Raw genomic sequence first — 15,598 nt, 5'->3', positions numbered from 1 at the left:
TCCAGTCAATAACCAACAGCGAAACCTGGATGCTCATATTGGTTCCCATATATTCTACGAAGATCTTTATCAGTCGTACCGTAATGACAACATACGTTATTCCCTTTGTCATCGGTATGTTACTTTCCCGAGATTCCATCGTCGGTATCTTCATACCTAGTTCAATTACATTATTGGAAAGTCTCTTTACTCGTTCCATAATACATCATTCCACAATTAACTCATTTGTCACATTGTTTTCAAGGCTTATTATGATGTGCATTACCGAGAGGGCCCAGAGATACCTCTCCGATACTCGGAGTGACAAATCCTAATCTCGATCTATGCCAACCCAACAAACACCTTCGGAGATACCTGTAGAGCATCTTTATAATCACCCAGTTACGTTGTGACATTTGATAGCATACAAGGTATTCCTCCGGTATCCGGGAGTTGCATAATCTCATAGTCGAAAGAATATGTATATGACATGAAGAAAGCTATAGCAATAAAACTGAACGATCAACATGCTAAGTGATACGTCTCCAACGTATCTATATTTTTTATTGTTCCATGCTGTTATATTATCAATCTTGGATGTTTTATAATCATTTTATAGTCGTTTTATATCATTTTTTGGTACTAACCTATTGACATAGTGCCAAGTGCCAGTTGTTGTTTTTTGCTTGTTTTTTACATCGCACAAAATCGATACAAAATGCAACAAAACTTTATGAAAAAAAATTATAGACCAGAAGACACCTAATGGGCCAAGGCTGCACCTGGGGGGTGCTCCGAGGAGTGCACAACCCACCAGGGCGCGCCAGGAGGCCCAGGCGCGCCCTGGTGGGTTGTGCCCACCTCGGGTGCCCCCTGGACCGCCTCTTTGCTCTATAAATACCCCAATATTCCAGAAACCCTACGGGAGTCGACGAAAATCAATTCCAGCCGCCGCAGAGTCCAGAACCACCAGATCTAATCTAGACACCATCACGGAGGGGTTCACCACTTCCATTGGTGCCTCTCTGATGATGCGTGAGTAGTTCTTTGTAGACCTTCGGGTTCGTAGTTAGTAGCTAGATGGCTTCCTCTTTCTCGTTTGATTCTCAATAAAATGGTCTCTTGGAGATCCATATGATGTCACTCTTTTTGCGGTGTGTTTGTTGGGATCGGATGAACTTTGAGTTTATGATCAGATTTATCTTTTTATATCCATGAAAGTTATTTGAGGTTCTTTGATCTCTTATATGCATGATTGCTTATAGCCTCGTATTTTTTCTCCGATATTTGGGTTCTGTTTGGCCAACTTGATCTATTTATCTTGTAATGGGAAGAGGTGCTTTGTAGTGGGTTCGATCTTATGGTGCTTGAGTGACAGAAGAGGAACCGACACGTATGTATCATTGCTACTAAGGATAAAACGATGGGGTCTATCTCTACATACATAGATCTTGTCTACATCACGTCATCGTTCTTATTGCATTACTCCGTTTCTCCATGAACTTAATACACTAGGTGCATGCTGGATAGCGGTCGATGTGTGGAGTAATAGCAGTAGATGCAGGCAGGAGTCGGTCTACTAATCTTGGACATGATGCCTATATAATGATCATTGCCTGGATATCGTCATGATTATTTGAAGTTCTATCAATTGCCCAACAGTAATTTTTTTACCCACCTTTTGCTATTTTTCTCGAGAGAAGCCACTAGTGAAATCTACGGCCCCCGGGTCTCTTTCTCATTTTATTTGCCTTTGCGATCTATTTTATTTGCCTTTTATTTTCAGATCTATTAAACCAAAAATATAAAAATACCTTGCTGCAATTTATTTTATTTGGCGTTTGATCTATCAATATTTACAACTTTCTCCCGTCCATTTGCCAATTTCTGGCGCCGCTACTCGAAAGGGATTGACAACCCCTTTTACACGTTGGGTTGCGAGTATTTGTTATTTATGTGCAGGTGTTGTTTACATTGTGTTGCTTGGTTTTCCTACTGGTTCGATAACCTTGGTTTCACATCTGAGGGAAATACCTAGCACCACTGTGCTGCATCATCCCTTCCTATTTGGGAAAATACTGACATAGCTTCAAGCGACATCACTAAGCTAACGGATGGGTCTTGTCCATCACATCATTCTCCTAATGATGTGATCCCGTTTATCAAATGACAACACATGTCTATGGTTAGGAAACTTAACCATTTTTTATTAACGAGCTAGTCTAGTAGAGGCTTACTAGGGACATGGTGTTTTGTCTATGTATCCACACATGTATTAAATTTCCGGTTAATACAATTCTAGCATGAATAATAAACATTTATCATGATATAAGGAAATGTAAATAACAAATTTACTATTGCCTCTAGGGCATATTTCCTTCAGTACGGTGCCAGCAGGGTGGGCCCAACTTAGCAGTAGCACTTTTTACTAACCGGCGCTACTGGTAAGTCTAGCTTATGTTCACCTGGCCCGCGCGCGCGACCCTCACTCTCCCTCTCCACTCTCCATCTCCATCTCGCCCGTCGCCACCGCCGGCCCGTTGCCATCATCGCGCATTGCCGCCCGCTGTCGCCGCCGTTGCCCCCGGTATGTCTCCCGTCCTCCATCCTCCATCCCTCCCTCTCCCTCCCTCTGTTCCTCCCTCCTCAATCCCTCCCTGCGACCCTGTCCCTCCTCCCTCCTTCCCTCCCTCCCGCGTAGATAGATGGAGAGGATAGATAGATGGATGGATATATAGATGCTTTTATATAATATATTTGCCATGTATGTGAAAATAACACAAAAAATGATCCGAATATTGCCATGGCAAATGCAAATTCAGAAATGTCGTGGTATTTTTTATTAGAAAATGCCAAAAAATTGTAATAAAATTGCCATCTATGTTAAACTAATAAATGATCAGAATTTCCATGGCAAATGCAAATTCATAATTGCCGTGGAAATTTTATCAAATTTGCCATGGTTATATAGTTATATATAAAAAAATTGTCGTGTATGTGAACCAATAAAAGGATGATAAAAAAATTGCCATGGCAAATGCATGTTCAAATTTTCCATGATATTTTGCCAAAAGTTGCCATCTTTTGTGTAATAAAATTGTCGTGTATGTTAAACATCACAAAAAAATGATCAAAATAGACAAGGAAAACGCATATTCGTATTTCCCGTGGAAAATTTATCTAATTTGCCATGCTTATACAAAACAAATGAATGTGAAAAGAATACAAAAAATGATAAAAGATTGCCATGGCCAAATGCATGTTCAAATTTGCCATGGGATTTTACCATAAGTTGATATCTCTTGCGTAATAAAATTATTGTGTATGTGAACAACACAAAAAAATGATCAAAATTGCCAAGGCAAATTTATATTCAAATTTTCCGCCATGCTTATACAAAAAAATCACATGAATGTGAAAGATACAAAAAATGATCAAAAATTGCCATGGTATTTTACAAAAAGTTGCCATCTTTTGCATAATAAAATTGTCGTGTATATGAAACAACACAAAATAATGATCAAAATTGCCAGGGAAAATTCATATTCAAATTTTCCGGTGGATTTTTTTATCAATTTTCCATGCTTATAATTTTTTTTGCCATGAATGTGAAATAATGCAAAAAATGATTAAAAAATATTTCCATGGCAAATTCATGTTCAATTTTGCCATGGGATTTTACCATAAGTTGCCATCTTTTGCGTAATAAAATTACCATGTATGTGAAACAAAACAAAAAAATAATCAAAATTTCCCTGGAAAATGCACATTCAAATTTTCCGTGCATTTTGTTTATCAATTTTTGCATGCTTATATAAAAAAGTTATCATTAATGTGAAATAATACAAAAAATGATCAAAAATTGCCATGACAAATGCTTGTTCAATTTTTCCATGGCATTTTACCATAAGTTGTCATCTTTTGTGTAATAAAATTTCCGTGTATATGAAACAACACAAACAATGATCAAAATTGCCAGGGTTGTTTTATCAAAATTGCCATGTATGTGAAAAAAATGTAATGGATTTACCATGTGACCATTAATAAATTGTCAAAAGTTGCCATGGCAACACATCTTAAGTTGTAAAATATGTCTAGCATTGCGAATTTGCCATGGTCAAACAAATCATGTTTTAAATGGCGTGTAGGAAAAACATCTATACTTGTAAAAGTTGTCGTGGACAAAATCATTTGTTAAATGGCATGTGAAAAAACACTCAAAACTTGACATGGCAAGCACATCTTAATTTGCCATGGCAGAAACATGTTAAGTTGCCATGACAAAGTAGTTTCCACGGCAAAAACATGTTGTAGTGTAAACACATGTTTAGTTTGTCATGGGAGCACAACTAAAAGTTGTCATGGCAAACGTATCTAAGTATGCATGTCAAACATGAATTAATACTAAAAATGACGACAACATGCATATTGGATGAACTAAAATTTATGTGCACACAAGTTGCCATGAATATCGAAAAAGAAAAATTGTTGCCTATGCACATACAAAGTTTCCATGTCCATTATATTTATCATGAAACCACAGAAGATCTAATACCTACAATTGTCACTGTGAAGAGTTGTTGAAGTTGCTATTAAGCTTGCCATGGCAGAACTAACAGGGGGCAAAATTGTTCTAAGCATTTGACATGCAAAGCAATCCACACCATGCAGTCGCCAGCGGCGACTGAGGAGCCTACAACAACTCGTTCATCACCTCCATGTCTTCCTAAAGAGTGTCTCGAGCGCGGAGGTCGCCGGGCTCACAGGGGTTGGTCGGTTGATCGGTCGCCGCCACGCCTGACGAACCAGCCGTTGGCCAACATGGTCGCCAACCCGTCGACATCCACGACGTGCGCGGCGTGGTGCTTGCCCTCAAGGTCGATCAGCTCCATCCCACATCGGTGTCCACCGCAGAGGCCGAGCCATGCCACGGAACCCCAGCTGCGCGCGGCCCCTATGTTCACAGGGTAGCACGAATGGGCGCGGCGGAGCTCAAAGCCCAGCAGCAGTCGCGCCTTCCCTCACCATCGACCGGATTCAACTATTGTTCACCACTATCGCAGACCTCGCCCCGCATCACCAGCCATCTAACTCCATCTCGCGCCCCCACTGCGCATCTAGCGGATGCCTAGCCAGCAGTCGCTGGGATCCGCAGGCCTCGTCGGATTAGAAGCAGTCGAGGGAGGACAAGGGAAGATTCGGCCAGATCCAACAGTTGTTCAATGCCGTTGTGGCCTCCCCCCGCCACCGCTCGCCTCTCCAGCCATCTACTTCCAGCCCGTGACCTCCCACCGTGCATCTAGCGCGGACCTCGCCGGCACTCACCGGGATCCTCGGCCTCGCCGAATTAGAGGCAGTCGACGAGGATAGGGAAAGAGACGTGGGGATGAGTGGAAAAGAGAAAGTGAGATAGAGGAGTGGGCGCCGTTTCGAACGACTTCATTGGCCGACGTGGCGACTTTGTGTGCTTCAACATTCGTGTGAAAATCCAACGAGAAAGGAGGCATTCGACCGAATGTCTTCGGACCACGTGTGACACTTATTATTTAGATAATTTAATTTGAATGAAAGTATGTAATTTTTTTAGCTAGCAAAAGACTAACTAAAGTCTAAATTTCATCTAGTTTGCATGTAATATCAGTAAAAAAGAATCAAACGATTGCACCCGGCCAGATTATTGCTGCATGCATGATCGTGATTTCCTAGTAGCTACCCAGAGAGGGGTGATAATACAGATCATACGAGCAAGCAAACACCTTCCGAGTCAGGAACGATGGCCATCGTGAGCAATTGATCACAGGCTATCTCGCAAGGCTGCAGGCTGAGGGTGAACCCTATATGACGTTCGCGTGCATCCAACTCCCGCGGCTTCCCTAATGACGCAAGATGGGCGGGCCCACTTCGACAGTTAAGCAGTTGCGAGGCGAACTGGTTTAGGGAACCTCCTATAAGGTACCCTCAAGGCCTCAACCAATTTTTGTTTCTGGTTTTCTGGTTTTAACCTTGTTTTTATTTTTTGTTTTCGTTTCTTTTTATTTTTCTTTTCCTTTTATTTTATCATTTTAGATTTTATATTAATCTTTGTTTTCAAATGTTCGAAATTCCTACAAAATCATGATTTCAAAAAATATCCATTTAAAAACATTATTTGCATTTTTTAATGTTCAAGTTTTAAAATTGTGCACAACTTAAAATTTGTGTTTACAATTGGAATTTTTCGTAATTTCAAAAAAATATTAAGATTTTTAATTTGTTCATATTTTGTAAAATTGTTCATGTTTCCAATTTCTGTTCACTTTTAAAAAGAAAAAAAACACAATTAAAAATGATTTTTGGAATTCGAATTTTGTTCAGAAATGGCAAAAAATCATTTTAAAATGAAAAACTGTTCATGTTTTTAAAAATGTGCTTGTTTTTTTAAATCACTATTATAAAATTGTCCAGAATTCAAAATTCGTTTGCAATTTCGAAAAATTCACACAATTTTTTTAAAAAATGTTCATTAAAAAAGTGTTCATGTTTCCAAAAATGATTCATGTTTTTCAATTTTTGTTCACTTCTTCAAAAATCGTTGATGTTTAAAAAAATTATTCCAATTTCTGAATTTATTCACTATTTCAAATATTATTAGCATCTAAAAAATTGTTTCACAAATTTTCCAACAAATTTGTTTTAAAAATTACATAATGAGCCCTTGGCCAAGCTTGCTAGGTGATGAGCAACAGTATTTGCCTCCCTAGGAGAGTGGATAAAAGAGGTACAGGAAAATTCACAAGCCAGATGTTGAAATGATCAAATATTGTAGTGGCTGGCCCCGCAAATCAATCTCCCTCATTCATCGTGCTAAAAAACTAGAGATTATCAAGATGAAAATGTTAAGAAACATCCTCCCTGTTGATTTGCGAAACATCCTTCCTGTTGCAAGAAACATTTCTGCAACATCTGTAATGTTACAAAATTTCTTCTGTAACACCTATATAAAGGTGAAGACAAAAAAACTGCAACATGGACTCTGCTGCACATCAAGCACAACATCATCCTTGTTGCAAAGTCGACAGTTGAATCTGACGGTCATCCCGTCTTGAATTCAATGGCTCGTGAGGTGGCGTTGTCCTTTATTTATTCTCTAGTCTGATATATCCTCTGAAATAACATTCAGAATGCAATCTGGTGGAACCCCGAACCACAGCTTATAAAGTTCTTCGCATACTCCTACTTTAGCTAATTTATGCGCGACAACATTCCGGACTAACTCAAGACACCTTGAAATCCATGAAACTTTTCGAGCATCAATTTGATCTCGTCCACCCATGGCCCAGCTGCGGATAGGTTATTCGCTGGCTGATTGATCATGTGCACCACGACCTGGTTGCCGAGCTCGACGTGAATCTTCTGCGTATTAACCTCAAGCGGTGCAAGCTAGGGATTAGCCCTCTGATTCCTCGTCCTGGGTAGTTCCACCTCCGAGTGAATTGCAAGAAACCACCACATTTGGGGCTTATCTTGCAGAAAACAACGTGGTCGCTAATCATTTGCAAAAGCCACCGCGGATTCAGTAACAGTTTTGCAGATTGCACTGAACATGTCATTTGGCTCGGTTGAGGGCGTTTCCGACATGTGGGGCCCAATATGCGTGACATGGAGTAACGGACGCACTGACGGTGCCGTTTGAGCGTACATCTTATCGAACCGGACCGACCGACCGACGGCGCCCGACCAGACCAGATCTGCTCCGTCCTCTCCCTCCAGCTCCAATCCATGGCGACGACGAAACCTAGTGGCGTGGACGGTGGCGGGGGAGTTGCTGCCGGTGGGGATGCTCCGGGCGGCGGTGCTGGAGATCCACCGGAGTTCTGCGGGAGCTCCAATCCGTCGAGCGCGCTGCCTCTTCCCCAACCGCCGTCGCCGCCGAAGTCGTTGGAATACGCGGCGGCTACTACGTTCGCCCAGGCGGTGAAGGCCAATCCGACGGGCAGCCACCATTTTGCCTCCTCCTTCGGCGGTGTGGAGTAAGTCATCCTCCTCCTCCTTTGTCATTTCCCTGATTGGTATTCTAGGGTTAGGGTTGTAGTGTTAGGGTTTTATGGTTGGTGTTCTTGGGTAGTTGTAGTACGGCTAAGGTTGTAGTGTTAGGGTTCTAGCATTAGGGTTAGTGTTAGCTGTTAACTGAATTTTTAGTAAACTGTTAACTGTGTACTGAATTTATTGAACACTGTATATTGTTAACTGAATTTTATGAAGACTGTTAAGTGGATTTTAACACTGTTAACTGAATTTCTGTTGCCAACAATTTTAACTCTGTTAACTGAATATTGTGAACACTGTTAACTGTTAACTGAATTTATTGATAACTGTATGCTGTTAACTGAATTTTGTTTACACTGTTAACTGGATTTTAACAATCTAAACTGAATTTCTGTTGCCACCAATGAGACCTCTTAACAATAATTGTGAACACTGTTAAATGCATTTTATCTGAATTTGTAGCTTGGATGATGAAGAATGGGAAGTGAGGTTCCATTTCCTAGACAGAGATAACTTGGAAAGAACAATCTGTTTATCAGACATAACCTTCTGGAATCTCATTGCCCTAATAGAGGTAGAAGGCTATAGTTCAAGGGATTTTATGTATTATGTTAGAGATCCAGGAGCTGTTGTGTCAGGAATGGAAGAATTAACTGATGATGACAAGGTGGAAGAAATGTTGGATCACATAGCTAGTAAAGGAAAGAATGTTGTTAACATTACAGTTATGAGAAGTGATGCACCTAGACCAGTTGATTTGAACATTGGTCATGCTTATGAAGAGCAGGTTCCTTTGTCAGAAATAGGTGTACCAGTTGTCTATGAGGTAGACAATTCAGGAGTTCTTTTCCCCAGTCCAGTGAAACCCCAACCACAGCCAGTCCAAGTAATGAACACACAGGAGAGCTCTTGTTTGTTGAAGCAAAAGGGCCCAAGTGAACCTGAGTTTTCTTTGGACAATGGTAATGAGAGGCATGAGTATTTCATGGAGACAGACCAGGAGCAAGAGCACATTGAGCAGATGATGGAGCAGAAAAGAAATGAAGAAATTCAGAGGTACAGGAGTAATATGATACAAAGAGAGAAGTACAAGGCAGCAAAAAGAAAACTCCCACAGTTGCTTACTGAGGAGTTCACTGATAGTGAAAGTGAGGATGAAGATCTTGAAGATGAGGACATATTGGCTAGGTTGGAGGCAATGAAGAGGCATAGGGATGATCCACTACATCACTTTGAAGGAGACACTGATGTAGAAGAGCTATATGGGCCAGATGAGGAGGAGGAGAATGAAGGAAGAGATGAAGAGGCAGGACAAGAGGAGCCACTAGATGAGGGCTTGAGAGGAGGAAGCAGTGTAGGAGGAAGCAGCAGCACAGGAGGAAGTAAGAGGAGGGGGAAGGGGCCAACAACAAGATCCCATGCAAGTTTGGATCAAATCATAGAGCAAGACTGGGCACCTTCATCTGATGAGGAGAGCAACCCAGGTGACTTAAGTCAGGAAGAGAATGATTGTGCTCAGCTTCCACCATTTAAGCTACCAAATGGTAGGAAGAGCAGGGCCAAAAAGAATAAAGTTAGGGTTTGGTATGATGAGGAGAGGGAAAACCCACAAGAACAATTTGTCAAGCAACTTTGTTTCCTAGATGTCGAGTAGTTCAGGAGGGCACTCCTTACATTTCACATCTCACAAAACAGGAACTACTCATTTCATAGGAATTGCTCAGATAGAGTTATTGTAGTTTGCAGTACAGATGACTGTCCTTTTTTCATTGCTGCTTCCAAAATTGCACATGAGAAGACATTTTGCATGAAGAAAATGAACTTGTACCACAACTGTCCTGCTGTTGGAGAGAGCACCAAAGTCACTGCAAGATGGTTGGCACATGAGTGTGAGCAACAGTTAAGGTCTGACATAAACACACCAGTCCAGGCAATAATTGACAATTTGAAGAAAAAACATGGAATTGAAGTGTCCATTCACATGGCCTACAGGGCAAGGAAAGCAGCTAAGGAAGTTGTCCAAGGAGATCAGAGGGCATAATACACTAGGATAAGGGATTACCTCCAAGCTGTGCTGGATACCAATCCTGGAAGTAGATGCATTGTGACAACAAAGCATTTAAAGCTTCATCGTAGCAAAACCCCTAGATTTCATGGCTTGTTCATGTGCCTCAATGCTTGCAAAGAGGGCTTCCTAAATGGTTGCAGACCCTTCATAGGTACTTGCATAATTATTTTCCCAACATATTTGCCATTGCTTTTGTTTATGTTTGGTGCTAATGTGTTATGTTTGGTTGTAGGTGTTGATGGTTGCTTTGTTAAGTTGACAACAGGGCAAAAAATATTGACTGCAACTGGAAGAGATGGTAATAACAACATCTTTCCCATTGCATTTTCTATTGTTGACAAGGAGGACACTGCCAGCTGGTCCTGGTTTCTAACCCAGCTCAAGTATGCTCTTGGTGGTGAGTCAGGAAAGTATGGCAAGTACACTATCATATCTGATAGACAAAAGGTACCTCATACATCATAATTCTTATTTTTACTGAAGTGATGTAATGTTGAAACATGTTTAATTCAGCCTTTTTGGCTAGTTTGTGATGAAGAGTATTAGGAATTTCATGTTGAAACCAGTTAGTTCAAGTCCAAGTGGTGGACTATGTAATGTACCTAATGGTTGTGATGCACTATGATACTCTGGTTATGATGATGTGATGATGAACTTATTAGTTATGATGTTTTGCAACAAGTTTTCATTCTGCTGTTGTGATGATGAGCATAGTTTCATTGTTGATATGATGATGATCTTAGTTTTCATGCTGTTGATATGATGTGTTATGATGTGTTGCAACAAGTTGGGTGCCTCGGCGTCGGCGTCGACAAAACCCAAAATGTCTCCACTTGGGCTTTTAGGGTGCCTCGGCGTCGAAAAAACCTAAAATGTCTCCACTTGGGCATTTAGGGTGCCTCAGAGTCGAAAAAACCTAAAATGTCTCCACTTGGGCATTTAGGGTGCCTCGGCGTCGACAAAACCCAAAATGTCTCCACTTGGGCATTTAGGGTGCCTCGGCGTCGACAAAACCCAAAATGTCGCCACTTGGGCATTTAGGGTTCCTCGAAGTCGAAAAAACCCTAAGAAGTTACTGACATATTAATTTTGTAAATCCAAAAAAATTGCACAAAAATAAAAACCCTAAGAAGTTACTGACATATTAATTTTGTAAATCCAAAAAAATTGCACAAAAATAGTTTGGCCTAGGGATCGAACCCAGGACCAGTGGGTAGTAACCAAGGGTTCAATACCAATAGGATAGTGCTAGTGATGTTGTTTTAATAGCATCTGCAATTTTACTTTTATTTAGTTAGGCACGCACTATGTTGAGAGTGTGTTGAGGCCGCCAGCGTGGTGAACGTCCGTTTAGTATAACTAGTCGTTTCGGTTTCTACCTTTAATACGTGTCCACCTACCGCTCTCTTCGATCACTCGCCCACTCGCCGCCCGCACCGCCCACTCCTCTTCCCCCTCTCTCCCGTCGAAACCACCGCCGAGAGCCACCCCCACCGTCGTCGCCATGGACTGGCAGCTGGCCATCGAAGAGCTCGCCGGCAGCAACCGCAAGCTGCGCGCGCAGTACAGGGAGATCGCGCGCTGGTTCCCCAGCGCGGCGATGCTGAGGAACCATGCCCGCGGCCTGGTGAAGGTGACGACACCTGCCGAAAGGCAGCGTGCATTCCCTGCCGGCTGCACCGTCCCGCCGGCGACCATTCTCCTGTGGGCGATGCGCGAGGTGCAGCGCTCCCCCGACCCCAGGCAGCGCGCCCGTTGGTGGATGTACCGCTCATCCACCACGCCGCCGACCGCCGCGGATGACATCACCGACGCCGTCCTCGCTCTCCCAGCCCCCATCAACAACGCCTACTGGGAAAGGCGCAATCCATGGGTGCTCGGGCCAGACGACGACTCTGACGCCGAGTCCGAGTCCTCTGACGACTACGACTCTGACGAATCTGACGGCTACTCCTCTAACGACGAGGTGGACGAGTTCGTCGTACTCTCCTCCGACTCCTCCGACGACGAGCCTGATGTGCAGCTCCTAGCGCCCGTCCTCCACGCCGTCGAGGGGCAGAAGAATAGCCCAATTGATGTGGATAAGCTGACGGAGGTCGCCGACAACCCAGAGCTCGTCGTCGTGAAGCAAGAAGAGGAGGGCGGCGGTGAAGATGTGGTGGAGCCAGCGCCGGCCAAGAAGAAGAGGGCGGCGGTGAACAACAATGACGTGCGGCGCTCCCTACGCCTGAAGATGCTGAAGAAGGAGGACTGACATGCTGTCTTCAGTTTCGTCAGAAGAAGAAAAAGTTCAGTTTCGTCAGTATGTTAGTTTGCCAGTTCTACCTATGTCAGTTGTATCTATGCAGCTACTATCTAATTAGTATGCCACTATCTATGTAAGACTATCTATGCAGCTACTATCTATGTTAGTATACCACTATCTATGTGAGACTATCTATGCAGCTATTATCTATGTTAGTATGCCACTATCTATGTCAGACTATCTATGCACTATGAACTTGCTATCTATGTTCACTATCTACTTGCTATAATCCAAGCTGTTAATTCATCACAAACTGAACTTAATAAAAGCTGATAATTCATCACAAACATAGTACTCTCACAAACAACATACAATCCAAGGTTCATTGCTACAGACATAATAGAGTTCACCACAATAAAGCTTAACACATTACAAGCTTTCCTCCATAGCTACTACAAAAGACATCATTGACACACATGGTCAGACAGCAACACAAATTAGTCCTCATCACAAATAGCCTTAATCTGGTGAAGCTTCCTCTTGTTGCTATCACCTGCTGTCTTGAGCTCAACAATGCAGGAAGCAAGAGTACTCTTCTCCATGGTCAACTTCTCCTTCACTTTCATCAGCTCAGCAATGCAACAATCCAGCTTATCCTTCTCTTTCTTCAGGTCATCCTTCTCTTTCCTCAGGTCAGCATAGCAAATCTCCAAAGTCCTCTTATCAGAGCTCAACTTTTCCTTCTCCTTAAGATGGTTGAACTTCAAATTCCTAATGACAGTGGCTTGAGTTACATGAATTTTCTTTAACTGGTCAACAACAGCCTTTAATTTTTTATCTCAGCATCCTTTGTCATGCTGCTTTCCACACTAACTGAAATGTTGTCAGCATCATTCTTCTGGTTTATCTCAGGCTGGCTATCCTTATAATCCAATAGGTTGTTCACATCTTCAACAAGCTTCTCATATGTCTCCTGCAACTCTTTTTTCTGCTGTGTGAGATTGTGTACAGTGCTTGCATGCTCCAGGCATGCCATCCTGTTTTCATGCTGGCTATGCTCATACATAAGCCAGAGCTTATGAATAGCATTCTGCAGATGCTCTGGCCAATGCTCATCTACCCACTGCACTAATCCACAATTTGCAACACCCTACAATAGAAAAAATCAGTTCAAAAATACAGACATTACTTATAGATTCAGTTAAATAGCTGATTCTGTTAATGTACCAGAATCACATTCATTTAATGATGAATAATTATGAAAACTACAACTAAGAACACTACCTATGAATCCGAGAACTAAATTCAGTAACTATAAACCCTAGAACATGAGCAGTAACTATGAACCCTAGAACATGAACAGTAACTATGAACCCTAGAACAGGAACAGTTACTACAAACCCTAGAACAAGAATCGGAATGCTGCAAACACAAATTAAAACTTACTTGAGAGGCACAAGCAATGAACCTCCTACCAGTGCTTATCCTCTCAAATGCAACATACTTCCTCCCTGGATTCCCATGCTCACAAATCACATTCAAGTCGTCAGCAAGACCCTCGAACGACGGCTCATCAATTGTAGCTGGGATCTAAGAAATCCAACAGAAACGTGTTCAAATCGAGCAAATGTTCAACCCTACAAAACCTAGAACAGAAATGAGGAATATAATGTTCTGACCTTGACAAGGGAGTCGTCGGAGGAGATGTACTGCGCGGCGGAGCCGTCTGTGCTCTCACTGTCGGTCCAGGACACCATGGCGAACGGCGGCCGGCGGTGACCGGAGAGGAGAGGAGCAAATGGGAGGGGAGCGAGCGAGTGTGGGAGCAGAGAGAGTGAGCGTGAGAGCAGAGAAATCGAGCGAGATGTGGTCGGGCGCGGGCGGTCTGTCTCTGGCGACTCTGTCTTAAGCAAACGGCGCCGTCAGCGCGTCCGTTATGCCATGTCACGCATATTGGGCCCCACATGTCGAAAACGCCCTCAACCAAGCCATATGACATGTTCAGTGCAATCTGCAAAACTGTTACTGAATCCGCGGTGGCTTTTGCAAATGATTAGCGACCACGTTGTTTTCTGCAAGATAAGCCCCAAATGTGGTGGTTTCTTGCAATTCACTCTTCCATCTCCCACCCAAGTGTTTGCAGCCCTGAACTCTATCCTGGTCACCGTGCCCGACAGTTATTCCTGGTACGCTCGTGCGCCGGAACAAGGTGACAACGAGAAGAGGTAGCCTAGATGCTGATATGTTGGTCCGACCACTGAATCTGAGCCTGATAGCACGGAATAGTGGTGGTTCTTTGCGATGCTAACAGTACCGGCTTGTGAGATGGATCTAGCGACCCTGAAGGACTGCACAACACAAGGATCGAGTTCGGCCGGTAACCATGTTCCTCATGCCTCTCATCCCTACTAATTTATTGTAGGCACTATGTATCGACAACATCGTGATGTAAGGCTAATCTCACTCTAGGTCCTCGACCAGCCCCCTGTATGATCAGTTTGTGTATCTTCACATCTTCCCTTTTTATATATAGGAGGACTAAATGAGGAGCAGGTTAAGTTTGATGTGCACACCAACCCACGGGACTACGGGAGTACACGCGTATCGTCCCGCTTCTTCTTATTTCGTAGCAAAAAAATCTATTCGCTAGGGTGAAGTCACTATACATCCAACCCAAATCTTTACTATCAAAAAAGAGCTAGCGATGTGTCGCCCTCCTGTGACAACACGGGAAAACTCTAGCCGTGCCGCCAGGCCTCCCCTCCCCCTCCTCCCCCGTTTCATTACCGCCGGAGGGGCCACCGGCAAAGCCGCGTGTGCCCCAGGGAAGGTGGCGGCCGGGCATCCTCGTTGGCTGGCTGGTATCTTGCGTTGATCTCGAGACGGCCGGTGGTGCGCGGCGGTCCAGTGGTTCTGCTACTCGTGGGGTGGCCTCCCCTGAGCGGGGCTCAATGGTGGCCGCTCGGCGGCATGGGGGGTGCCAGATCTAGACCTGAGAGTAGCTCTTATGTCTTTTTCTTTCCTTCTGGTGTGCATTGTCCATCTCATCTTGTTTCCCATTGTAACTTCCTGGCTCTGCAAGTCTTCTTCAGATCTTCTTAATGAATGAAATGAGCGCTCGCTACTCTTCATAAACACAAAGAGCTAGCGATATCAATGTTACTATTTCGCCGGTGAGGGCTCTAGAGGACGTAGCCAGAGGCGGCGATGCCGCGGCATTACAGATGGTTAGGAGGATGACTGTCGGTGTCAAAATCGGCGGATCTCGGGTAGGGGGTCCC

The 15,598-nt window shown here is 43.3% G+C and overlaps 1 protein-coding gene and 1 pseudogene across 1 annotated transcript; one reads left to right on the top strand and one right to left on the bottom strand.

The window, feature by feature from the left end:
• The first annotated feature begins 7,737 nt into the window (after positions 1-7,737).
• LOC147966151 (uncharacterized) lies at positions 7,738-10,697 on the top strand. The gene is made up of 5 exons (XM_087530739.1): positions 7,738-7,988; positions 8,467-9,654; positions 9,751-9,893; positions 10,305-10,519; positions 10,599-10,697. The coding sequence occupies exons 1-5, from the start codon at positions 7,738-7,740 to the stop codon at positions 10,695-10,697; spliced, it is 1,896 nt and encodes a 631-aa protein (XP_087386865.1).
• A 2,117-nt stretch (positions 10,698-12,814) lies between these two features.
• On the bottom strand, positions 12,815-14,074 carry LOC125517275 (uncharacterized; annotated as a pseudogene).
• Between the last annotated feature and the right edge of the window lie 1,524 nt (positions 14,075-15,598).

Source organism: Triticum urartu, chromosome 6A, assembly GCF_056163025.1.
Source record: "Triticum urartu cultivar PI428250 chromosome 6A, HENAU_Tu73, whole genome shotgun sequence".
Classification (NCBI taxonomy): domain Eukaryota; kingdom Viridiplantae; phylum Streptophyta; class Magnoliopsida; order Poales; family Poaceae; genus Triticum; species Triticum urartu.
This window is presented reverse-complemented; position numbering and strand designations above follow the sequence as displayed.

What these genes read in the sequence shown, in the direction of transcription:
- LOC147966151 (XM_087530739.1), top strand. Translation starts at nt 7,738, where the DNA reads ATGGCGACGACGAAACCTAGTGGCGTGGACGGTGGCGGGGGAGTTGCT. An exon ending in CTTTGTTTCCTAGATGTCGA is followed by an intron (nt 9,655 to 9,750) that starts GTAGTTCAGGAG and finishes TGTAGTTTGCAG; the next exon opens with TACAGATGACTGTCCTTTTT. An exon ending in AAGATGGTTGGCACATGAGT is followed by an intron (nt 9,894 to 10,304) that starts GTGAGCAACAGT and finishes GTTTGGTTGTAG; the next exon opens with GTGTTGATGGTTGCTTTGTT.